This window comes from Pteronotus mesoamericanus, unplaced genomic scaffold (assembly GCF_021234165.1).
Source record: "Pteronotus mesoamericanus isolate MK-2021 breed Mesoamerican mustached bat unplaced genomic scaffold, CSHL_Meso_final contig_1, whole genome shotgun sequence".
In the NCBI taxonomy this organism is placed as follows: domain Eukaryota; kingdom Metazoa; phylum Chordata; class Mammalia; order Chiroptera; family Mormoopidae; genus Pteronotus; species Pteronotus mesoamericanus.
The window spans coordinates 2,655,631-2,679,892 of NW_026554998.1; the positions used below are offsets into that span (position 1 = coordinate 2,655,631).

Below are 24,262 nucleotides of genomic sequence, written 5' to 3' on the forward strand. Positions count from 1 at the left end.
TAAAGCATCGTTATAAAAAGTAGCAGGGAGCTGGGCCTTGGGAGCAGACGCAGGGGAGGGAAGCAAAGGGGAGGGGGTAGGTGGGCTGGGAAGGAAGGGCTTGACCTTTAATTGTGGGACCTGTCCTTCCACGTTGAAGGCTGTCCTGCCTCCAGCCGCCCCCAAGGGTGTCACCCCTTCCAGTAGGTGGCTTCACATAGCCAGGATCCTGGCCAAGGTCTCCTAAAGGAGAAAGCTGGATTTCACAGAAGACATGGATCCTGGGCACCTCAGGTTCTGGGAACCAAAGGCGTGTGCTCGCGTCTCGGGGTCCTAAGGTCCCCAGAGTCACAGCTTCTGGTGGGGGTTTCCAGACACTGCAGCCATTCGGGCAGATCCTTTGGGGTCGCCGTGACCCATGGGCACCAGGCAGGCGGCGCTGGCGGTAGGGAAGCGCGAGCTACAAGTCCACCCAGGCACCGGCCACGCTGGGGCCGAGGGCAGGCGCGCAGGCGGTGTCCGCTGTCTTCCAGCCCAGGGCCCGCCGCCTTCTCGATAAGAAGATCTACGGGCGGGGGCGGGAGGGATGGAGACACCGGGAGAGAAGGAAGGAGCCGCATTCAGGAGACCCCCTTTGTTGCCCCACCTCTCCCCTACCCGGGGCGAGAGTTGGAGGGTCCGCCCCGCCCAGGGAGGGCGCCCGGGCCGCGGGGACTAAGGCGATTGGCCCGGAGCCCCCCGCCCCGCCCCGCCACCATCTGGCCGGGATTTGCGTCGGCGGCTCCTGGCACCCTCGCTCGGCTCGGGCCCCGCGCCCCACGCCGCCCTCGCCCCGCGCCCGCCTACCTGCTGCGCCCGCGCCCCGCGCTCGCCTTCCCCGCGGGCCGCCAAGTTCGCGTTCTCTGAACCCGGGCTGGACGCCGATGGAACCGCCGCGATGTTCGCCCCCCGGCTCCTGGATTTCCAGAAGACCAAGTACGCGAGGTGAGCGGGGAGCGCGGGGCGCAGGGGGCGCAGGGGGCGCAGGGGGCGTGCGGCCACTGCTCTGCAGCTGCCCCGCCGCCCAGAGCTCCCCAGTCGGCAAGGGGACCCTAACCCGCCCCGAGAAACCAGAGACCAGGCACCGGGGGCTTGGTCAGCGTCTCCGCGCCCAGCTTTGCGCCCTGGACCCGAAGAGCGCGGGTTCCCAGCGACCCTCTCTTAACGGGGAGCCCTGAAGCGAGTCGCTGTACGGCTCTGAACGTCTGTTTCCAAGTGGGCAAAACGGGGATAATGAGAGTTCCCACAGTCGGGGTCCCCACAAGGATTAAGTGAGGTGATCCCTGGAAAGCACTTTGCACCGCGCGGAAGCGGAGTAATCCCTCAGTGTCTGTCGCGTTTTTGTCAATGATACAAGGTGTTGGCCCCTGTCCCTCCTGCCACCACCACCCCGTTCCCCCTGCACCCCCTCCTGTGCCCCCACGCTTGCACCGTAGCCCCATCCCGACCCCCCTGGTAGCAAGCAGGAAGAACGGACAGGCGCCCTTTTCAGGTGGGGAAACTGAGGCTGAGGCCCCAGGAAGAGCTGCTTGTGCGAGGTGGCCATTTCACAGTGTGAGGTCCACAGTCCCCTCAGGCTCCCTTTCTTCTCCTTAAATGGTGATGACAGATACTCCCAGGGACTGTGGAGGGAAGGCAGGCTCCTGGCGCCGGTTCCTAATTAAGGGGCAGCGGGAGTGGGGGGCACAGTCATTAAGTTCCTCTCAGAGTTTGGGGCGATGGACTTTCCTGAAAGCTGCCGTGAACACCCGTTCCTGAAGTCGCCCCTCAGCCCTAGGGGCCTGGGGAGGGCCGGTGGTCCCGGGAGCGCGGCCTGGGCCTCCCCTCCGTCCTGGGCGGCTGGGTCCTGGAGCGGGCATCGACTCTGCCCTGCCCCCTCCCCTCTCCCCCTCCCCTCAGGTCTCCCGCCAGCCGAGTGGCAGGAGGTGACCTGGAGCCATGCTGGCATTGTCTTGATACCCACGTCCGTGTGGCTCTTTGCTGAGGGTCCCGGGTGCCCCGAAGATTCTACAAGCTCTGGTCACATGGAGCACAGCTGACCCCGGAGGTCGTGGCGCATGGGGGCAGGGACGGTGGAGCATAGGCTGGTCCTTCTGCCTCAGGCCCACTCTCCATTTCCTGGGTGGGGGCGAGAGAGTGTGGCCTGAGCGTCTCCATAAAGCTGGGGAGTCCCGTGGGGGAGGGAACCGCGCAGAGGAAGGACATGGGGTGAGTTCCCGCAGACTGTCCTCGGTCTGAAAGGGGGAGGGGGTCGCTGCACAGACCCAGGGGGTCCTGTAAGGTGGACACACGGACGTTCCAAGTTCTCCAGGGTCCTGGGTGCTGCTGGACACGTGGGTTGATGGAGCGTTTGCCGGAAGGGGAGGGAGAACCCAGGGCTGGAGGCTACGGGTGAGACAGGCGGGGAGGGTGCCCTGGAGGCTCTGCCCGGGGCCTCTGCCTGCCCAGCCTCCGCTGTGCGATCTCGGGTCGGTGTCTCAGCCTCTCTGGGCCTGAGCAGGTTGACCTGCCAAGACAGGAGGGTTGGTCTAAAGGGCCTAGATTTGGCCACAGGTGCTGCCCGCTCTGGAACGGAGCTCTCCAGCTGGCCCGGGGCTGGACCGGCACCCCTCCTTCCCCACCTGGGCTGCCGCTGCTTCCCTCGGCTACAAGTCCTGTGAGGAAACAGAGTTACATTTCTTCTTTCTTTTTTTTCCCCTGCAAGTCTTCAAAATCTGGTGTGTCTATTTCGCTTACAGCCCACCTCAGTTCGGACTACCTATATTTTAAGCGCTCAACAGCCACAAGCGGCCAGTGGCTGCCATATTGAACAGGGCAAGAATATTCTTCAGGGCGAGAGATGGGTGTTTGTCTTTGTCCATTCTGGCTGCTAAAACTAAGTCCCACAGGCTGGGTGGCCTTTAAACAACAGGAAATTATTTCTTACCGCTCTGGAGGCTGGAGGGCTGAGATCCGGGTGCCTGCGGGCGGGTTTCCGGCAAGGACCCTCTTCAGGGTTCCGGACTGCCGACTTCCTGCTGCACCCTCACGGGGCGGGCAGAGGGGAGTTAGCTCTCCGGCCTCTTCTCGTAAGGGAGCTCATCCCGCTCATGGGGGCTCCTGCCCTCCGCCCTCACAGCCTAATTGTGTCCCAAAGGCCTCACCTCCTAATACGATCGTACTGGAAACTGGATTTCAACATATGAATTTTTTTGAGAGGCAGAACACAAATATTCAGTCCTTAACAGTGTTCCTAGTTAAATGGCATGTGACATTCGTTGCAAAAGACGCTTTTCCTCTCTGAGCCTCAGTTTCTCAATGGATGGTCTGGCCAGCTGATCGTTAAGGGTATAACCTAGAGTCCTTGAATGATTTAAATTAAAAAAAAAAAAAAAAAAGAGGGAATTTATTTATTTATTTTTAGAGAGAGGGGAAAGGAGGGAGAGAGGGAAACATTAGTGTGTGGTTGTCTCTCGTGCGCCCCCTACTGGGGACCTGGCCCACAGCCCAGGCCTGTGCCCTGGTTGGGCATTGAACTGGTGACTCCTTGGTTCACAGGCCGGCGCTCAGTCCACTGAGCCACACCAGCCAGAGCGAGTCCTTGAATGGTATATCTTCATCAAGAAAAATACTTATCATAAAGCTGTAAGAATTAAAGACAGTATAATGTTGGTGCAGAGCTAAGTGAATTGACCAATGGAACAGATTAGAAACCAGAAACAGATTCATGCGTATAAAGACATTTGATTTTGGCAAAGGTGATGTTGCTGATCAACAGGCAAGGATGCTCTGTTGAATAAATGGGAGACAACTGGTTATGCAGATGGAAACAATGAAGCCAGAGCCCTACCTCACACCGTGCGGAAAAAGTACTCCTTGCTGGATTGGAGACTTGAAAATGAAAAACAAACAAACAAACCAACAAACAAAACCCTTAAAAACTTTTAGAAAACATGAAAGAATATATTTGAGACTTTGTGGCAGGTCAAGATTACCGAAGGCACAAAAAGTATAAACCATAAAAGAAAAGAATAAACTAGAGGACATGAAAAATTAAAAGTTTCTATTCATCAGACAGTGCCACGAAGAAAATAGAAGAAAAGCTACACACTTGAAGGACGTGTTTGCAACACATTTAACCAACAAGTAATAAAGATCCAGAGATCTTTCTCAATGAGAAAAAGACAAACGACCCAACAGAAAATGGACAGACAGACATTTTGCAGAAGAGGGAGCACAGATGAACAAGCTGAGCATGCTCCCACTTGCGATAAAGGAAAGGCAAATAAAGGCACAGGGAGAGACTGTTCTTATCATTTAGTATAGAAGACGCACGATAACACAGTTATAGCACTTGGGGAGACAGAAATGATCATGTCAACTCGGACATGTGCACATCCGAACACACGGCCACCCTCTCCCGGGCGCCAGCCCCTGAGAAACGGTGGCAGGTGCGCCTGGGGAAATGGACAAAGACCCCAGCAGCATGGCTCGTGGCCGGCGAGACCCGGAGACACCCCAGGCGGCCGTTGTTGGTAGAGTGGTGTGTGCTGCACAAGGGAGCCGTGTCGGAGAAAAGGAACTCCGGTTCCTGCCAACCAGGGGGAGACCTCAGACGGATGCTAGAGAAGGCCTGGCTGCAATGGTAGGACACTCAGCAGCAAGCAAACCAACTGTGGGGTTTAGCAACGCAAAGGAGGGTAGGTGAAACGCCAGACAATGGTTATTGCAAAATCAGGACAGCGGTTACCTGGGAGGGAGGGAGGGAGGGAGGGAAGAAGCCAAAGTTAGGAAGGGTACACAAGGCGCTTCTGGGTCCTTGCAGCATCCTAGCTCTTGACTCGGAAAGAAAAACAAGCTGGATTCCAGATGCCTGAGAAGATCGCATAGACTCTTGTTCCCTGGGTGAGACGTATGTGCCCACACCTCGCCGCAAGGGAGTCTGGGAAGCGTAGCCCAGCCACCTGTGTGGGTCCACCCCTGCCTCCTCCGCGCCTAGCACAGCTCCTGGCCTCTGAGTAGGTACCAGTCAGAATCTGTTGAGTAAATACTGGCAGTGCGACTTTGGACTAGCGAATTAACCCCTAAGGACATCCGTCGGCTCTCTTGCTTAATCAGTGTAACTTTAAATGGGGTCATTGTAAAACAACATTGCGGTTATAAATGCAGCGTGGGCTTGTTGGAGAACACTTTAAATCCTGGGGAGTGTAGGCAAAAAGACTCAGGAAACAGTTACCCTTAATCCCACCACCTGCGATCACGCCTGTTAACCCTGTTGGTCTGTTTCCTTCCAGTCTTTTTTGCGTGCTCCGTAGCTAGCATTTTCTCCTGATGCTAAACACTTGACTGCAGTAATCCCGTGTCCGCTGTCTTTCTGCGCCCTCCGTTTGACGAGCCCCCGTATTCCCTCTCTTTGCCGTGCCACTGTTCCCACTTTCGGATACCGGGCTGTTTCCCAGATTCTGCCTCTGAGTGACGCCACGGGGACACCCCTGCAGCAAGGCCCCAGGGCTGGGAATTCTCTGCGTGCACACGTCCCTGATCTGTTGTCATTTCTGGGCGTGGGCCAAGTCCTGTGGGTCACAAAGTCCATGTGATGTCCCTGACCTCCCAGTTTACAATGACCAGGTCAAGAATGTCGCCCATAGTGCAGTTCTTGCTGTGGGGACTTGGAGTTGCTCCTAAGGCCACACGAAGGTGGGTCCCAGGTCGCTCTGCGTCAGCAGTGTCCTTGGGAAGTGGGAGGAGCTTGGGGCTTGTGCTTTGATCCTGCCCTCCCCTTGCTGGGTTCTCTTGGGCAACTCACTTCGTCACCAAACCTTGCCTTAGTCCTTGTCAATAAGGCTAATAACTAGCCCGAGGTGGCCCCGGTAGGCCTTCTGTCTATTCAGGTCCCGTCGTACAGCGTGGCGTCCCTTCAGAACCACTCAGAACCGGTCCTACTCCAGCTGGGATTCTGAAATTCTGAAGGGCATGCGTTTCGTAAACAGTTTTTGTTCTTAAGGAGATGAAGATAATGTGTCTGAAGCATCTGGGGGGTATACAGTCCGTGCTCCTGAGTGGTGGTTATTTATGGCATAGTTGTTGCTGTTGTTTACAGTTTGTCTTTTCCCAGATTTGAGACAGCTTGTAGAAAGCAAGCTTCTCAGGACCCACGGGGCCGTTAGAGACACCTGCATCTCGGCAAGGCTGGCTCTGCGGCCGCCTGTCGCTGCGCGCCGGGGGCGGGGCGGTGGGGAGCGGCGCAGGGTGCGTCTGCCTCGCCAGCTGCTGTGGGGCAGGCCCGCAAGGGGCTTCACGGAGTCGGGAAGGATGACCCCAGAGTGCGAGCCAGGCCCCAGGAAGCGTTTTTATTTGTCATGTCATCTAATCCTCAGCCGGCCTGCGAATAGGGACACTTTTATTCTTGTTGGGTTTGCTCCAGGTCGTAAGGCAAGTGGCAGGACACACCCCTGGGTTTGTCCGGATGGTGCCTCTCTGCCTCCCACACCACCACGGGGATGACAGCCGTCGTAGCCACTGCGGCTGCCGAGTGCGGACCTCGTGCCGCCTCTGCCCCCCGCCAGATGGGCGCGGGGGTCGCTGCCCACGCCCTTCAGGGCCTGGCGGGCTCCGGGAACACGCCATCTGGGCCCAGCCTCCCCCATTCACTCACCGCGGGCCCTCCCCAAGCACCCTTGGGGCCCGTGGCCCGGCGGAAGCCCACGTACCATGTGTCTGACTGTTTACCGTTAAAAATCAGGCTAATACGCTTTTCAACAAAATAGGCTCTGTCTTCCTCCTTGACAAACATACTTCCGCAGTGACAAAATTGAACACTGCGAAACACTGGCCGTCATAGGACTGACGACTGGCTATTGTCAGAGACAGCGGAGTTCAGCTGGCTGCTCACGCGTTTGGGCGTTTGTTGCTGGCCTGCCATGCGTGGGTGAGTAGTAAAATATAGACGTGCTACTCTATATTAATTATTGTGTGCATCACAGAGTTTATTTCTTCTTGACTTTATTGCAGCAACATCGTTATCATTGACAGTCAAGATTTGTACTTAGGTTTGCGCTGTGTTAACAGTGATCATCTCGAGCTGCACCGCCCGGGACGTAGCCCCAGCCGCCTGAGGCTATTTTCATTTAAATTTCTCAAAATGAAATAAAATTTAGAAGCTTGCCCCCGGTCGCCCCAGCTACGTTTCCCATGCTCAGGAGCTCGTGTGGCTGGTGGCCACAGACAGTGCAGACGTGTGACGTGTCCAGCGCTCAGACATCTCCCTTCAGGAGCACTAGTCTGAAGGATTAGAAGAAAAAATATATGTAATTTAAAAAAAATGAATGTGAATGAAAAGAAATGTTGAAAATGGAAAAGTTCAAATGATTTTTATTCTAAAATACCCAGATATTTCTGTTAAATGTAAAAGACGAAATGCAAATTGAGATAAATATAAAATTTAAAGTCAGAAAGTATTTAAGTAAAGCCGACATTTTTTATATTTTGTTTTTTGTTTCATATTTTATTTATTTATTTTTAGAGAGAGGGTCAAGGAGGGAGGAAGAGAGGGAGAGAAACATGGATCGGCTGCCTCTCACATGCCCCCTACTGGGGACCTGGCAGGCACCGCAGGCACGTGCCCAGACTGGGAATGGAACCGGCGACCCTTCAGTGCGCAGGCCAATGCTCAGTTCGCTGAGCCACACCAGCCTGGGCAGAAATATTTTGTTTTTATTTGATTTTTCACAAATGTGGTAGAATCTCATTCTAGGAAAGTGGGAGCGCCCACCTCGAGAGTCTGAAGTCTGCCTCGTGGCCAACGTGGAGACTGGGAATCAGGCCCTCGCACGGGCAGCCCTGCCTTGTTTGCAACACAAGGTCAGGGTTGTGCGGATTTTTTGCCCTCGCAGGGTGCGCGGTGCGCTGCGCGGCTGCCCCGGGAAGTGCGCGTGGACAGGGCCCGCCGTGACGAAGCGCTCGCCCCTTCAGCAGCCGGTGCCGTGCCGGGCTCGCCGCGGAATGCAGACTTGAGTGCGCTGGGGGCTTGGTGGGCCTGGAGCCGGAGCCGGGCAGGCGGTGGCGGCTCTGCCCTCTCCAGGGCTGCCCCCGGGTGCCTGGGGGAGTCCGGGGGCTCGCCCCCTTCTCGCGTTCCCGTCTGGCTGCGCCCTCACGTCTGCTGCCTCACAGGCAGCAGGTCTGCTCTCCCCTAACCTCAGCTCCCTCATGGCGGCCTCTTGCCGGCTCCATCTGCATCACGCTTTACCGCATTTTAACGGCCCCCGGGGCTGAGCCCGTGAGCCTGGAGGCGGCAGAGGGAGCAGGCGTGACTCCTCCATGGCACCTGGAGTGGACGGCGCGCCGTGGGTGCCTGAGGACTGGGTAGGGGAGGTGCCCCGTGGGTGGCTTCTGGTGTCAGACACTGGGTTTGCCTCGCCCCCGCCCGCGCCTCGGCCGTGTGACCTTGGGCCTGTCACATGGCCGCTCAGTGCCTTCATTTCCTCTTCTGGAACATGGGAAATGATAGTTGTACTAACATCCCTGGGTTGGTCGAATCTGTGGGTCTCAGTTTCTTATTCTATAAAATGCGCAGAGTAAGAGACGCCTCCTCCCCACTGCCGCCCACGGTAGAGTCTTTTGTAGGACCGCAAGTGCCTGGCCCAGAGCTCGCGGTGAGGGTGCTAACGGTGGACCGTCCTTCCTAACGCCTGTGGGGGCGCCCTTGAGCTGGCTACTTAGTCCTTGGGGCGCTGGGTCCTCCGTGGCTGCATGACGGATGTGCTTACGGGTCCACAGGCGGCCCGGGTGGTCACAGAACAGGCAGTGCGGAGCTCTGAATGGAATGGTCACGGCAGACCCCCCGCCCCCGACCAGGCTTAGGTTACGCCGAGAGGAGGGCTCATCGTGGGGCTAAACACCTGCTCCCTCAGGTCCCACTTTTCAAGGACCCTCCTATAGCTCTGTCACCAAGCAGATGGTGGGGACACTGGAAGCCAAGAATGGGTTTGGGGGACTCTGTGGCTCTGACTTTTAAAAGAAATTTATTTACTTATTTTTAGAGAGGGGAGGAGAGGAGAAGGGAGGGAGAAAGAGGGAGAGAACCATGATTTGTGAGAGAAACATGGACTGGTTGCCTCGCGTGCGCCCCCCTCTGGGGACCTGGCCCGCAGCCCAGGCAGGAGCCCTGACTGGGAATCGAACCGGCGACCCTTTGGTTTGCAGGCCGGCGCTCAGTCCACGGAGCCACCCCAGCCAGGGCTGTGGCTCTGCTTTTGATGATTGCTGCTCCGCTTGGAGCCTTTGGCCGGGGCTGGAGCGACCGGAGCCAGTGCGGCTGCCCGGGACTGCAGCTGGCCGGCGACGGTGAGGTCAACCACCAGAGCGTGCGCCCCCTCCCCCGGGACCCCTGGCCGACCGCACCACATATAAGCCTGCCTTCCTCTCATTCACTAACTCATCAGTAATGGCTGCGGCCTAGGTGTGTCAGGACCGACCTCGGTGCTGGGGGTCCAGGGCTGACCAAGAGGAAGCCTCTGCCCTCACGGAGCTCACGTCCTTGCGTGAGACACGGACGGCGCCCCCACGGCTATGCCCGAGGGCCAGGTGAGGCGGGAGGCGCAGAGATCGGCCAATGGGGGAAACGGCGCTCTCTCCGTGGGACCGCTGGCAGGACGACGTGAGGAAATGCACGTGAACCGGCCGCAGGGGTGCCTGCGGAGTGACCCGGAGCAGCGGGGGCCGGTGCCCGGGGACCTGTCCTCTCAGCAGCAGCGGGGCTGGCTTGCTGTTCATCTCCTGGGCTGCAAGGCTGGGCTGACGGGTGTGCAGGAGCAACGGGAGGCGGGGCCTCCGCAGGAGCCCCCTTCGGCGGCAGGGCTGGAGCGCACCTGCAGGCCCTTCCAGCCGTGTCCCGAGTCCCCGACTCGAGCACGTCCTGCCCCTCTGCTCGCCATTCCCCAGCCAGGCCCCAAGACGCTTGGAGCAGGGGCGTCCGCAGGGGCGTCCCCAGACCTGACCACGGGTTGGTTGGGCAGTCCTGCCAAGCGCACACCTCCAGGGGGCGCCTCTCGCATGCAGTGTCACATGCAGCCTCGCCGGGGCTCCTCCATCCTGGCACCCGGCCCCGCCTCGGCCCTTCCCGCCCCTTGCTCAGCCGCCCTCCCCGTTTCTGGCTCGCTCTCTCCTGGGATTCTGATTTCCATTCCAAGGTGGCACTGGCCCAAGCGCTGCTTTTCCTCCCACTCTGTTTCCCAGAGACCGAGCCAAGATGCTGCCTGCCTTCCAGGAGCTGTGAATTCATGAATGGACCGGAGAGCGCCCCAGGGCAGGCTGGGGAGGGGCGGCTCCGCGCACTGGGGCCAGCTCGTCCCTGCGCTGGCCTTGCCCTTGTGAGACAGACAGACAGACAGGCCCCCTTTGTCTTCTGGACAGATCTCTGTAAGCCCTCTGTTCTGGGGATGTGGGGCTGCCACCACCAGGCACCAGCTCCGCGCAGGACGAGCGGCTGCAGGAGCTCCCCTTGCGCTGTCTCATCGAGGACAGGAGGCCGGCAGGCCGGCTTTTTTTCTAGGGGCTCTGGACCCCGGGCCCAGGCCAGACGGGCAGGGAGAGGTTGCAGGAGCTTGGTCTGGGCCTGGCTGCTACGGACCGGAGGGGTGGGAACAGGAGGGGAGGCGCCGGGGTGCTCCTGGCCCGGGCGGGAGGGACCGCCGAGACAGGTGGGGTCTGCACGTTTGGCCCCTGCTGGGGCCGCAGGGCTGCAGGGGTGCGGAAGGCTCACCATCACAGACCCCCGACCTTGCCCGTGGGCGCCTGGGTCTGCCCTGGAGCGCCCCGTAGGGCGGGCCCTCCCGGCTCGCAGGCTCTACGCGCTTGTGGAACCAGCAGCCGGATGCAGACGTTCCGTGTGTCCGGTCCCCGGCAACCCCTTCGCGCCCCCTGTTGTCACTGCCTCGCTCCTGGGGTGGCCACAGTCCTGGCGTTCATCCCCCAAGCCTCCGGTTGCCGGTTCTTGAAGTTTCTATGCACGGAACCGAAGAGTGTGCTGTGCCGCTCGGTGTTACGTGGGAGGCACTTCCCCGTGTCAGCGTGTGTGTGTCCTCCCGTTCCCATGGCGATCCGGCGGCCGCTCCACCCATGGCTGGCCCCTGCCCCACCTGCGCGGGCACTTGGGGACCTGCCGGGACTCTCTCTGGGACCAGCCCCTCGCTCTCCGAACTCTGATGGGGCAGGTGTGGGAGCACCTGGTCTCGAACACAGGCTGTCCTATTTGACATGATTTTGTTATATTCAATTTTTTAAAAAATGACTAAACTAGTAATAAGTGAACACCGTGGCCAATGAAGCAACACAGAATATAAACAAACAAAAAAAGAAAAATTACCAAAAAACCGTTTTCCGCCCTTCTCCCCCAGCCTCGCCTGTGGGGCTCCCTTTCGTACCCCCCACTTTTCCGAGGCAGCTGCCTGAGGCTGCGTGACCCCGGGCAAGACACTTGTCCTGGCTGGATTCACCCGTGTCTCAGGAGTCTGTCGATTCCAGAAATTCTGAAGGGTTTTAGAGGCTGGACTGCTCCATTTTGTCACTTCAGGTCTGAATGACTTAATACATGCTCCGAGAGGATGCGTCCCTCGGTTATTTGCCGGGGGTCGCCTGTGGTGCACCTGCTACGCCTGGCTCTGTGTCGGCTCAGGAAGAGGAAGGCGGGTTGGGGCCAGTCCCCTCGCAGGAGCCCTCGTGGGGGGCCCAGGGCAGGAGCTGCTGCGCGGCGGGGGCCCTCCAGGGAGAGGACAGAGGGATGGGCGCCCCAGACTGTGCGGAGGCCCTGAGGGGGCGAGAAGGCGGCTCCGACCCCGTCTGCATGGGGCGTGAGGGCAGGGATCAAGGACAGCGTTCAGAGGAGGGACCTTTGACGTGTGTTCTGAAGGCTGAGAAGAGGGAAAGGGCCTTTTAAGCAGAAGACACGGAGTGTGGATGGCCTGGGGGCTGGCTGACTGCGGGCCGGGAAGGGCTTTCCTGGGCTGAGGAGAAAGTGCAGGGCGCGCCTGCGGGCTGGGGGACAGGAGAGGCAGAAGCCCCGGGACACAGCGCACGCAGAAGCCGCCTGGCGTTTTTGTCCTTGGCCTGGGCGCAGGCATTTGTGCTTGCGGTCCTCCAGGGCTTCGCCGTGGGGTACAAGATCGGGGAGTGAGGGTGCGGACTTCCCAAGGTGGGAGTGCCTGGCAAAGGCCAGGCGCAGGGGGCTGGGGACTGCGGGCTGCACTGACCACTGGCCAACGAGGCGGCGATGTCAGGAGCAGGGATGGAGCTCTGTCCCTTCCCTCCTTTGCCGCTAGACGCACAGCCGCCCTGGCGAGGTGCCCAGGCGCACCTTGCACTGGAGTGTGAGGGCTGATGGCAGAACCTGTCCTGTCAGAACCATGGACAGGGCTGCACAGGCTGTGGGTGCCCTGGACATGTAACCCCGGAGCCGGGGCAGTCTTGGGGGGCGACCTTTGCCACCCCACCTCCCAGCGCGCGGCTCCCTTCTGAATCGCTGTGTGAAATGACAGTTGCACTCAGCCTTGCTCCGTGTACCGTGCTGTCACGAGGCTCTGAGAGGAGGGGGCCAGGCAAAGCGCCCGGGACCTCTTAAGCCAGGGCCCGCCTGCCCGGTGCCCGTGCAGACGCCGCTGACCCGTCGCCCCTTCCTTCCCCGGCCGGCCCAGATTCACACAGGCCCAGGCTGCTATGTAGCCCGGCACGGCGGGTCGCAGCCTCGACCGCCCACCGAGCTGCCACACGAGCTGGATCCTCTTTGCTGCCCCTGCTGAGCCCAGTGGCCCTGGGGTCCTGTACGAGTGAGGTCCCATTGTACAGATGGACCACGTTGCACCGATCTATCCGTCTGTTTTCCAAGTGATTCTTAATGTGCGACCAAGACTGAGAGCCGCTGGCCTACCCTCCTGGAGCCCGATCTTCAACTTCGAATGATAATATCTACTTTGCAAGGGTAGCGTGGGCTTTCAGTGGGCGCTTTCTGGGAAGTACCAAGAGGGGTCATGCACCAGGAGGCACGCGGTGCCTGGGCCCCTTCGGGGAGCCCCCTGGGGAGCGGTGAAAAGCGCGCCCATCCTTTGAGCGCCGCTGGGTGTCAGGCACCCGTGCGGGCTTATTTCCTGGTGCCTACAGGCGCGCTGACATTATCTCCTTGATGAAGAAGGAGGCTGGGGCCCAGGGGCGGGAAGTGATTTCCGGGAGGTCACACAGCAGCTCGCTGACGGCGCAGCGATTTTCCGCCCAGCTGTGCCTTGCTGCAAAGCCCCCGCCTCTCCGGTTCAGGAGGGGGGCTGACCTTCTGTCCCCGTCTCCCCGCCAGCGCCTGGCTCCGCATCCCGGCTCAGTTTGGACCCCCTGCCTAGAGCTGCCCTCCTACCCACTGCACGTGGCGGCTGCATGGTCACCTGATAAGCAAAGGCGGGCCACAGGCGGGGATTCTGTTCTCCAGAGAGGGGCAGAAAGGCCCGTGTCCCTGCGTACGTTTAACCAGCCGTGGTCTGCTGGAGAGGTGAGCGCGGGCAGGGGCGGTTTCCCGCAGCCCCGAAGGCCGTCCGTCTCACTGCCCGCGCTGTCGTCGGACGTTCCAAGTTGTACCTGCCCATTTCCGCTGGCGAAAAGGACTCCAGAGTCCCTCCGCTGGGGCACGGACACACAGGCCTTATACGTCCACACAGTGGAATATTCTCACAGCGAAAAGGAAGGGACCGCTGATAGAACTCGATGAACCTCACGTGCAGGGAGCTGAGCGGAAGAGGGCGCACGCAGAAGGCCGTGAGGAAAAGATTTAAAAAAGGACGGAGGGTCGCGGATCATTGCCAGAGCTGGACACACTACATTGAGGAAGGTCCGTTTTCTGCTTGTATAAAACAAGTTTGTCTTCAACACGTTTTGAGTAGAAAACTAAGAACACCCCTGTGTGGCATTCCAAGCACAGTTCCCTCTTGCTAAGAATGCACTTGGCCTTTGTGTACAAGAAATTCTCTTTCGGCATTAACAAAACCGGCTTGGGACTCCTGTCTCACCCCGTTTACTCTGTGACCTTCTGGAGGAAGCAAGGCTGTGGGGACAGAACAGAGCTGCGGTGCCTGGGGCTGCAGAGGGGGCCTGGGGCCGGGGGACACGAGGGGATGGGGAGGGGGCGGTGAGGGATCTGTTATTTGCCGTGACTGCTGTGAGGGTTATAGGACTCTCTACGTTGAGCAAAACTCATAAAAATTATAGCAGAAGAACAGGAAGTGTACTGTATGTAAATTAAAAGGAAACGAAAATGTAAATTAATTCGCTGTCCTTTTAAATGCCTGCATAGAGGTTCATGGAGAAAGAATTAGGCTGCAGCTTGTTAAAGAGAAGTGCTTGGTCCTCGCAGGTTGTGGGAACTGGATTTCTTGGGCGTTTGTCCCGGCCCCGGGCCCTGTCTCCCCGCCTGGCTTTCTCTCGCCTGCCTTTGTCGCCGCCGGACATTCAATAGCGGCCACTGCATGGGGTTGCGGGGGTGGGCCAGGGGACAAGGAAAGTTTTGTGGAGCCCAGAAATAAATGAATAACTGCCCATTCTGGGTCTCCACGGCAACCGTGACATCACCCTCGAACCCATGCGGCGGGCATGATGGGCGGCTTTTATGGTGTTTGTTAAAGGGCCAGAAGGAGAGGAGACAGCCAGCTCGCACCTGGTGACGGGCGAGCCCCGGCTCCCGCCGAGGAGAGGGCCTCAGCTCCGGCCCGGCCCGGCCAGCGCGCGAACGGGCCAAAGTGAGCACTGTGTGTACCTGTGCCAGTGTCTCTAGGGCTGCGGTGACCAATGACCACCCACACTTAGTGGCTTAAGACAACAGAAAGCAATTCTCTCGCCGTGTGGAGGCCCGGAGAGCAAGTGGGGCAGGCAGGGCTGGCTCCTTCCGAGGCTCCGAGGGAGCGTCTCTCCGCCCGCTCCCACCTGGGCGGCGGCCGGCCGTGCTCGGCGTTCCTCGGCTTGTGGACGGGTCCCTGCAGCCCCCGCCACCCTCGGCCCATGGCCTCTGCGCCCGGTGTCTCCCCTCATCTAACAAGGGCCCCAGGCCTGCGGGGCCAGGGCCCGCCCCCGCTAGCGAGACCTCCCCTGCATGAGCTACACCTGTTCCCACAGAAGGCCGCCTTCTCGGGCTCTGGGGGTTCGGATTCCAACGTCAGGATTTTAAAGGATGGGAATCCAACCTGCAGCTATTTTTGCTGTCAATACACATTATTTAATAAGTCAGTCGGGACCACTGACAGCTTCCTCCTGGGCCACCCACAAAGAGGGCGAGCTGATGGGCTGATGGTGTTGTCTTCCTGGGGAGGCTGTGTTTCCATGGGCTCCCCACTGCCTGGGGTGGGCCCCCCATCTTCTCTGTCACCATAAGCCCAGTGTTCACTCTGCCCCTGCCCAACGTCCTGACCCTGTGGGAGAAGGGGCACCTCTGTCTGTCCGTCCTCCACACTCCAAGAGAACCCACTGCCGCCCAGCACATGGCAGGCGCTCAGCTAACGTTCCTGAGATGGCGCAGGAAGTGCTCAACAAACTCTGTCAACTGTATTAACGTGACACCAGCAAACAAAAGGTGCTCAATAAATGCTCCGGGCACTGCCCTGCATGGATCCAGCAAACAAAAGGTGCTCAATAAATGCTCCGTGCACTGCCCTGTATGGACTTTGCATACAGAAGGTGCTCAATAAATGGTCCGTGCACTGTCCTATGTGGAACCAGCATATTAAAGCTACTAAACAAATGCTCCGTGCACTGTACTGGCATGGACTGAGCATACAGAAGATACTAAATTAATGCTCTGCACTGTACTGCATGGACCAAAGCATACAGAAGGTGCTCAATAAATGCTCCGTGCACTGTGTTGCATAGGCCCTGTGTTCTGAGCCATGCACTCATTTCTCATTTTTGTGAGTCTTCATGGTAATAATTGGGATTTTTAGGAAAGTGGTGTTTCAGTTCCCCCTGAAAGGGAGTTCGAGAGCCTCTCATCCAGGAGGACAAGGTGGGGGCTGGTTTCCTCGGGGACGGGTTCCCCAGGGGAGGCAGAAGGCTCCTCTGGGTCTAGGGTGCACGTGCAAAGCCTGTCCAGCTGCGCCCCGGGGAACGACGCTGCACGCCCGCGATAGCAAAGGAAATAAAAATGGAAACGAAGAGAGTGCGGCACCCCAGGGTCCAGCCAAGCACACTGGGGATCGGACACAAAAGACTGGAGAGTCAGCAAATGTAACAGAGAGGGAGTGAGGGGGAAGGGGCGGCGGGGAGGGGGCTGGGAGGGGAGCGGGTCCCATCTTCCCTCCCTAGGGGCCCAGGCCTCCAGGCCTCCGGGGATTCTGCCGCCCCCTGCTGGGCTCCCAGGAAGGGTGCCTCTCCTTCCAGGTTCATGAACCACCGGGTCCCCGCCCACAAGAGGTACCAGCCTACGGAGTACGAACATGCGGCCAACTGTGCCACCCATGCTGTGAGTGGGCTCCGGGGGCTGGAGCTGAGGGGGGACGCGTCCAGGTCGGGGCGGGGGCGGCCCTCGGGAGGGAGCGGCGGCTCTGCGGGAGCCTCGGGGCTCTGGGGGCGCCTCAGGCTTCCCACAGGAAGCGGTGGGTAAACCTAGGCTGGAGGGATGAGGGGTCCTCCCCGCAGACAAGGTGGAGGGACGTCCCCTTTGGGAGGACCGCACGTGGGACAGCGCAGAGGCGTCCGGGGACACGGAGCGCAGGGCAGGGCCAGCGCCGCTCCGTGAAGCGCGCCGTCTTAGCTTTCCACTTCTCTAGATCCGTGCCGCCTGGTGTAGTAGCCCCGGCCTCGTGTGGCCGTTGACATTGACATTGACATCAGTTCCAACGAAATAAAATTAAACGTCCCTTCCCTCAGTAGCCCAAGTCACGTTTCAAGTGCCCGGCAGCCCCCTGTGCCTGGCGGCTCCCACGCGGGACAGCGCGGGTGGTCGGAGCAGCCCCGCCGCGGCGGGCGAGGGGCGCGGGCCGGGGGCCGGGGTGGGGGCCTCCGCCTGCGGCGGACCCGAGCCAGCGGCCGGCCTGCGCCTGTCGTGTGCCCCCTCCCCCTTCCAGCTCTGGATCATCCCCAGCATCCTCGGCAGCTCCAACCTCTACTTCCTGTCGGACGACAGCTGGGAGACCATCTCTGCCTGGATTTACGGCCTCGGCCTCTGCGGGCTCTTCGTGGTGTCCACTGTGTTCCACACGGTCGCCTGGAAGAAGAGCCACCTCAGGTACCTGCCGCCCGGCCCACGGGGGTGGGGCACGTGCCGTGTACATGGGGGGTGCGGGGGACCGGGCCGAGGGTGGCGGCCGGACGCAGAGTTTGCCTTGAGGATACTCAGCCCTTCCTGTCCAGCACCGGCGGGGTTCCAACTCAGTCCTCGCGGCCGCCCTCCTTGCGGACGGCCTCCCCATTCGCAGCAGAGGGGACTGAGCCCAGAGCGGGGAGGGGACTGGGTCAAGGCTGTAGTCCCTAGACCCAGCCCAGCTGGGGCTGGGATTTGAACCCAGGCCTCCTGGCTCCAGAGCCTGGACATGAAACCACAATGCCAGAATCCAGAGGGTCTGTAGGGGGCACGTAGTTGAATAGTTTTTAGTTTTTTGTTAGCCACAGAATTTTTTCATCATTTAAAATCTGCTGAAAAGCCCAGTATTGAAAATAGAAATGCAGAGGGAAGGAGAGCAGGTTCCTCGGTGGGACCCCCAGGCGCCTACATTTAACCCCTCGGGGGGCAGGGGGCCTGGTTTGGAAGCCCCAGCTCTGGTCACTCAGAGACGGGGAGACCGAGGCCCCAGGGGTGGTGGCTGGATAGAGGTGGGCCAGCCCCGTCCCTGGCCGGCTGGGGTGACGTCGCCTTCTCTGCCCCAGGATGGTGGAGCACTGTCTGCACATGTGTGACCGGATGGTCATCTACTTCTTCATAGCGGCCTCCTACGCGCCCTGGTGAGTGGTTCTGCGGTCCCAGGCCCGGGCTGGCTTCCCTTCCCTTCCTGGTTCGAATGGCCTTTTGTATTTGGCGGGTAAACGCTGAGCCGCCCGGGAGAGCTCAGGCCAGCAGCCGCCCTTCACCTGGCGCTCAGTGCCAGCTTCCCGTGTTCGCCCACAGTCATTTTATGCGTGAAAGAGTGAGCTGTGTAAGCACGCACATAGGGAAACCCCTCCATGCACAGTGCACGCATGCCATGTGCACACGCATACTTACAGCGCGCATTTGTGAGCGCGGGTTGGCACTGCTTTTCTCCTGCTTGCGGGAGGGTGCTCTGCCACAGCCCTGCAGTTTGCTTCCGGCCCCTTAGTGACGTGGCTGGGACAGCTTTCAGCGTTGGCATGGCGGAGATTTCCTCCCTCCTGATCACGGCAGCGTAATATTCTCTGGCCACGCCGTGTCTGCGGGTGTCTGTGACAGTGGGACAGCCCGTCCCTTCGCGCTCGTAAAGGGAGCCACCGTGGCTGCCCTTGCCTGTGGACCATTCAGCCCACGTGCATGCACAGCACCTGGGCCCGAGTCGGATGACAGGGCCGAGGGGCGGCCTTGTTTGACCTGCAGAAACGGCAGCTTCGAGGGGTCGAGGCTGGTCTTTGCGGGGTGAATTCTGAGACTGACTTGGACTTCTGGGGGGCGGGGAGTCGGTCTTAGTGACGTGGTGAGTGGCTTTGGCAGATCACCCTCCACAGGTTGTACCAGGTTAAATCCCTGCCAGCAAGTCACTCAGGGTTTTCGAAAGCTCTGGACTAAGGAAGCCCTAAGCTTCAGGTCGCACACTGAGAACCTGGGAGCCCGCAGAGCCTCTGCGGCGGGGAGGACCTTTCTGCTCACATCTCCTACCGCGCGGCCGGGCGGGGCTGGGGGTCAGGACAGGGAGGTTCTGTCGGTGGACGAGGGTCTGCGACAGGCCAGAGATGGCACGGTGAGGCCGGCCTGTGTGTACTCAGCCACAGCAGCTCAGAGGGCACTGCCCTGGCCTGGGGCCTCGGGAGGGCTGCCTGGAGGCGCTGTGCCTCGGAGGCCCGGGGAGCCACGGAAGGGTGGGTTCCGTTTTTGCCCAGGGAATCACTATGTTGGGCTGCCCTACACGGGGCCTTCTGCTGCATCCTATCGGCGAGTAGTAGATAGGTTTTGCTTGCATACACGAAGGCAATTTTTTTAGAAATTGTTTATTTGTAAAAGTCATTTTTTATTGTATTTTTTATTACCATTTTGAAGGTGGCTGTTTTTTATTTTTATTTATTTTTTAAAGGTTTATTTATTTTTAAACAGCGGGGAAGGGAGGAAGAAAGAGAGGGAGGGAAACATCGATGTGAGGTTGCCTCTCACATGCCCCCTGGTGGGGACCTGGCCTGCAACCCAGGCCTGTGCCCTGACTGGGAATCGAACTGGCGACCCCTTGGCTCACAGGCTGGTGCTCAGTCCTCTGAGCCGCATCGGCCAGGGCTCAAAGGCGATTGTTTTTTAAATACAGCTTATGGAGGTGCGCCGTCCCTGGAGAATATGCGGTCGTGGGCGTATGCCTCAGCGACTTTTCACACCTGCAGCTAGCACCCAGACGGGGACACAGAGCGGCCCCTCGAGCCTCGCGTCCCCCTCTCCAGGTGCCACCCCCGACAAGGGTGACCACGGTCCTGATGTCTGTCTGCACATAGTGGTTTCGCCAGACTCTGAACTTCGTAATATCGGAATCACCGTTCTTTTGGATCTTGCTTCTTTCATGCAGTGTCTGCCAAGGCTCACGGAGCCGTTTTGCAGGAGTCATTGGCTGCCTTGGGAGCGGGGAGGTGCGGAGGAGGCTGGACAGGGGCCCAGGGGAGGCAGGGTGGTGGCCTGGCCCCCAGCAGTGGCCATGGAGGTTGACGGGAGAGGATGGACAGTGGAAAGATGTTCACGGAAACTGAGCGGACCCCAGTTACTGACTGAAGGTGGGGGAGCGGGACAAGGAGGCAGCGGCAGGGCCCCGGGAAGTGCCGGCCTTCCCCAGGAAATCAGAGCCTCTTGGGAGTGCTGGGAACTTGGTCCTGCTGACTGTCTGTCTATCTTTCTGCCTGGAGGCATCATCTGACTGGCCCAGCCTGGGCTTTGTTGGACGGGACTTGCTTCTCTCCTGGAAAAACCTGCATTGCTTCAGGTGGTCAGAGGCCAGGTCAGACGGAGACCTCTAGGAGTCTAGAAGGTCCTCGGAGGGGGTGCAGTGTGGCTGGGTAGGCGGGAGGCCACGGAGCAAGCCGAGAGCAGGGGCGAGAAGCAGGAGGCCACGGCGGGGGCTCCGCCCACCAGCCGCCCCTCCATAGCCTGAGCTCAGGAGGCAGTGCCAGCAGATGTCAGGAGCCAGGTAAGCGCAGGGCTCTTTTTGGATGTTGACGAGAAGAGTCAAGCTGGGTTTTGTGCTCAGCTGCAGCGGCTGCGACACAGATTTCTAAGGTAATCCTGACCATCCTCCCCTGTGCTGATTTAATGCCTGGGCTTCTGCTCTTTATCCCCGGCTGTGACGACAGAGCGGCGGCTCTGTGTTGCCCCCTGCTGGTGGCTGAGGGTACTGCTGCAACTCCTTCCGGGACTTTGGGTCTCACCGCGAACACACGTGTGTGATGCTGAGGTGGGGACTGGGGATGTGAGCCTGATGTGTGAGTTGCTCAGGAGGAAGACTCGGCAGAACTTGGGGCTGATTGGATGGGAGGCCGGGTGAGAGAGAGAGACCGAGGCGCTCCGTGGGCACTGGCCTCCTGGTCGGACACCTGGGTGCGTGGTGAAAGGGCCCACGGGGCGGGCGGTGTAGAATTATTTTTTGGTGTGTTGCTCTGGTTTTCCAGCTGTTTTCTGCAGAGCCCTGGAGGGTCCTGGGGGCCACCGAGGGGGTGGGGGCGTTTGGACACTCCCCTCCCTGCCTCCATCAGAAGGCCTCCATTTTTTAAATTTTTATTTTTGACAGATTGGACTTACATAGAAGCTCTTGCATAAAATCTTGTTATACAGAAAAGAGTGTTGTCAAGAGTGCGATCAGCAGATCGCAAGAGAGTGGCTCGTATGGGTACGAAATGGCGTGGCCGCGGCTGGGCCCTGGAACCAGACGTGCATGTCCACGTCCCAACAGGTCTCCCGTTTAGACACCTGCTGGTGTCACATGCCCTTCCCCTTCACACGGGGACACCTCTAATCATTGCTGGTTGTGTCAGTTCCTCTTGTCTCTCCGCACATCTTCCCGCGAGAGCCCATGCCCCGCCCACGCAGCCGCAGCGGACGGATCTTCTCTGGCATCTGCTCTCCCGGCTGGGCCAGCCCTGCGGGGCGAGGTCCCGGTCCCCCCTCCGACTGTGCCCTCGGCTCTCCCCCAGGCTGAACCTTCGGGAGCTGGGCCCCTGGGCCTCTCACATGCGTTGGCTGGTCTGGATCATGGCCTCCGTTGGCACCATCTACGTTTTCTTCTTCCATGAGCGGTAAGACAGCTCTGTGGGCTCAGGCGCGGGGGTGGCCCTCTGGGAGACAGGAGACCCCAGGTGACTCCAGAAGCTCACGGGCACGGCGCTGCCTGGCTTCCCAGTGTCCGGTGTCTTTATTTTATTTTATTTTCTAAAGATTGTATGTATTTATTCTTAGAGAGAGGGAAAGAGAAGAAGAGAGAGAAACATCAATGTGTGGTTGCCTCTCATGCGCCCCCTGCTGGGGACCTGGCCTGCAACCCAGGCCTGTGCCCTGACAGGGAATTGAACCAGCGACCCTTTGGTTTGCAGACCGGCACTCAATCCACTGAGCCACACCAGCCGGGCCTGAAGAGTGTTTTTTTTTGTTTGTTTTGTTTTGTTTTGTTTTTTTAATAAAGACGCTGTAGGTTCCTAAACCTACTGACCGGTATCACAAGTTACCCGCCTTCCCTACGTGGTGTCCGCAGGTTCGGAGGAGCGGCTGTGAGCCCTCTGGACTCCGTGTATTTCCATGCCGCCCAGTGACACGATGGGAATGATTAAGTGAGGGAACAAACAGGGCTACAGAAACAAAGGGAGTGACAGGTTCCTGGGCCTCCAGGGACAGTTGTGGGCATCCGCTGACGCAGCCGCTCAGACCCCTGAGCGCGGCGTGTGGGTGCTGTGGGCGAGGGTGCTGGGGTCGCGTAGTCCTGCCTGCCCGGCCTGAGTGCGGGCAGTGCCGCACGCGTGCTGTGCCCGTGTTCGCAGTCCTCCAGCGTCACGGCGCGGATGCGGAAGCCGCATCTCAGGGAGGGAAGGAGGCCTGCCCGAGGTCGCCCAACTCTGCCTGCACCTGCTGGGTGTCATGGGTGACGTCTGAGCCCAGGGGTGCTCTCACGCTTGCGGTCAGGGCGGCCTCTCCTGCCCAGGACAGGGCGCTGTCCTGAGGCCAAGGCAGCTCCTCTTCCCGCCAGGTACAAGCTTGTGGAGCTGCTGTGCTATGTCGTCATGGGCTTCTTCCCTGCCCTGGTCATCCTTTCAATGGTAAGTCCCCCACACAGCTGGGGCCTCGCTTCTGCCTGGAGGGCACCCGGACTGGCTCTCGAGACTGTCAAGTAGAGCCCCCTCCCCTGGGAGAAGGGGAACCGAGGCCCGGTGTGTCCGCGTGACCTGCGTACAGAGGCGGTAGAACAGGCCGGCGGCCCCTGAGGGCGCCTGCTCCCCCAGCCTCAGTTGCCCTGTCCGTCAAACGGACCCAGTAACTCAGGTGCCAAGGGTGTGCATCTCGGAGGGCCAGGGCGCCTTCTTTTTTGCTTACTCTTTGTTTTCTCCAAAACTTTCTGCCATGGGCTATATGACTTTTCAAAAATTATGATGAAACATACCCACAGTTGTGACTTTAACCCCGTTAAGTGTCCAGTGCAGTGGCGTGAAGCGCATTCACACCATTGTGAATCCCCAGTGTCCCCAGCGTCCCCTCCCCCAACTGAGGTTCTGTCCCCATGCCACACTCGCCCCCCCGGCCCCCCGGCCCCCGGGCCCTCCGTCCCACTCCCTGTCTCTGTGCCCGGGGCCCCTCTCAGGGCCTCGTGGAGTGACTCACACAGGGCTGGCCCTTTGGCGGCCGATCGCTTCACTGAGCACAGTGTCCTCAAGGCTCAGCATCGGCGCCCTCTACGGCTGAATAACGCGTCGTTGTATGAAATGACATGAACGACACGTTGTCGCCCATTCATCCATCCGGGGACAGTGGGGCCGCTTCCACTTGGGGCTGTTGTGCGCAGTGTGGCCACGTTCCACTTCCTGCTTTTGCTTCTTTTGGGTGTTACTTTTTTAGAAAAGATAAAAAGCTATGAAACATTCCTTGAGAGTCTGATAGAAACATGTTCCACGTGAGAATCAACTGGGGGAGGTGTGGTGGCAACAGCGTTAAGATGCCGCACCCAGGGGCCCGGGCGGGCTTTCCGTTTGGGGCGGGCGTGGGGGGATGGCCGGGGGCTCCCGACCTCACTGGCCGTGCCTCTGACCTGTGCCCCACCCTGGCCCTTGCTGACAGCCCAACACGGAGGGCGTCTGGGAGTTGGTGACCGGAGGGGCTTTCTACTGCCTGGGCACAGTGTTCTTCAAGAGCGACGGGAGGATCCCCTTCGCCCACGCCATCTGGCACCTCTTCGTGGCGTTTGGTGCTGGTACCCACTACTATGCCATCTGGAGGTACCTCTATCTGCCCAGCACCCTGCAGGCCAAGGTGTCCAAGTGAGGTGGCTCAGACTGCACAGGACATTTGGGCTTTTGGAGCAGAGCATCCTGGGAAGTGTTTCTGTGAACGTTAGCCCAGAGCACAGCGCCCAGGCCTGTCTGCTTTCCCGCGGGGAGGGCTCTTGATGGGTCCAAGGTTACTTCTGGTGGCAGCTACACCGTCCCTTGGGTCCCAGGTGAGAAAGAAAGCATTTAGTCACTGTTACAGAGGAGAAATTAACCCCGTAATGCATCTCTATTCTAGACAGTGTCTCCTAATACAATGGACATTAACACCTCCAGGAAACGGAGCAGACGTTGTCCTGCAAACTGCGCGGTCACAGGCCGGCACGTGCTGCTTCTGGTCCCGAGAAACCCAGCAAGGAGTCTGGGGGGTTGTTTCTACCGGGCGGCCAGGGCCTCCTCTTCTGCTACCAAAGTCCTGGCTGGGGAACGTCCCCCTGTTCAGGGAAAGGCACCCGGTGTGTGGGTCAGCGATGGGGGAGAGCCGTGACCGTGGCAGACGTCACCCGTCGGCGGCAGCGTGGGGCGGTGTCAGGATCCTTGGGCTCGTGCTCTGGGCAGACGTGACCCATCGACTCTGTACTCGCGATGCCACCTC

General features: G+C 59.5%; 1 protein-coding gene across 1 annotated transcript; it reads left to right on the plus strand.

The window, feature by feature from the left end:
* The first annotated feature begins 885 nt into the window (after window positions 1-885).
* On the plus strand, window positions 886-23,662 carry MMD2 (monocyte to macrophage differentiation associated 2). The gene is made up of 7 exons (XM_054572277.1): window positions 886-963; window positions 16,393-16,474; window positions 17,079-17,239; window positions 17,878-17,952; window positions 21,334-21,435; window positions 22,377-22,446; window positions 23,459-23,662. Exons 1-7 carry the CDS (start codon window positions 917-919, stop codon window positions 23,660-23,662), a joined length of 741 nt encoding a protein of 246 aa, XP_054428252.1. The 5' UTR covers window positions 886-916.
* The last annotated feature ends 600 nt before the right edge of the window (window positions 23,663-24,262 follow it).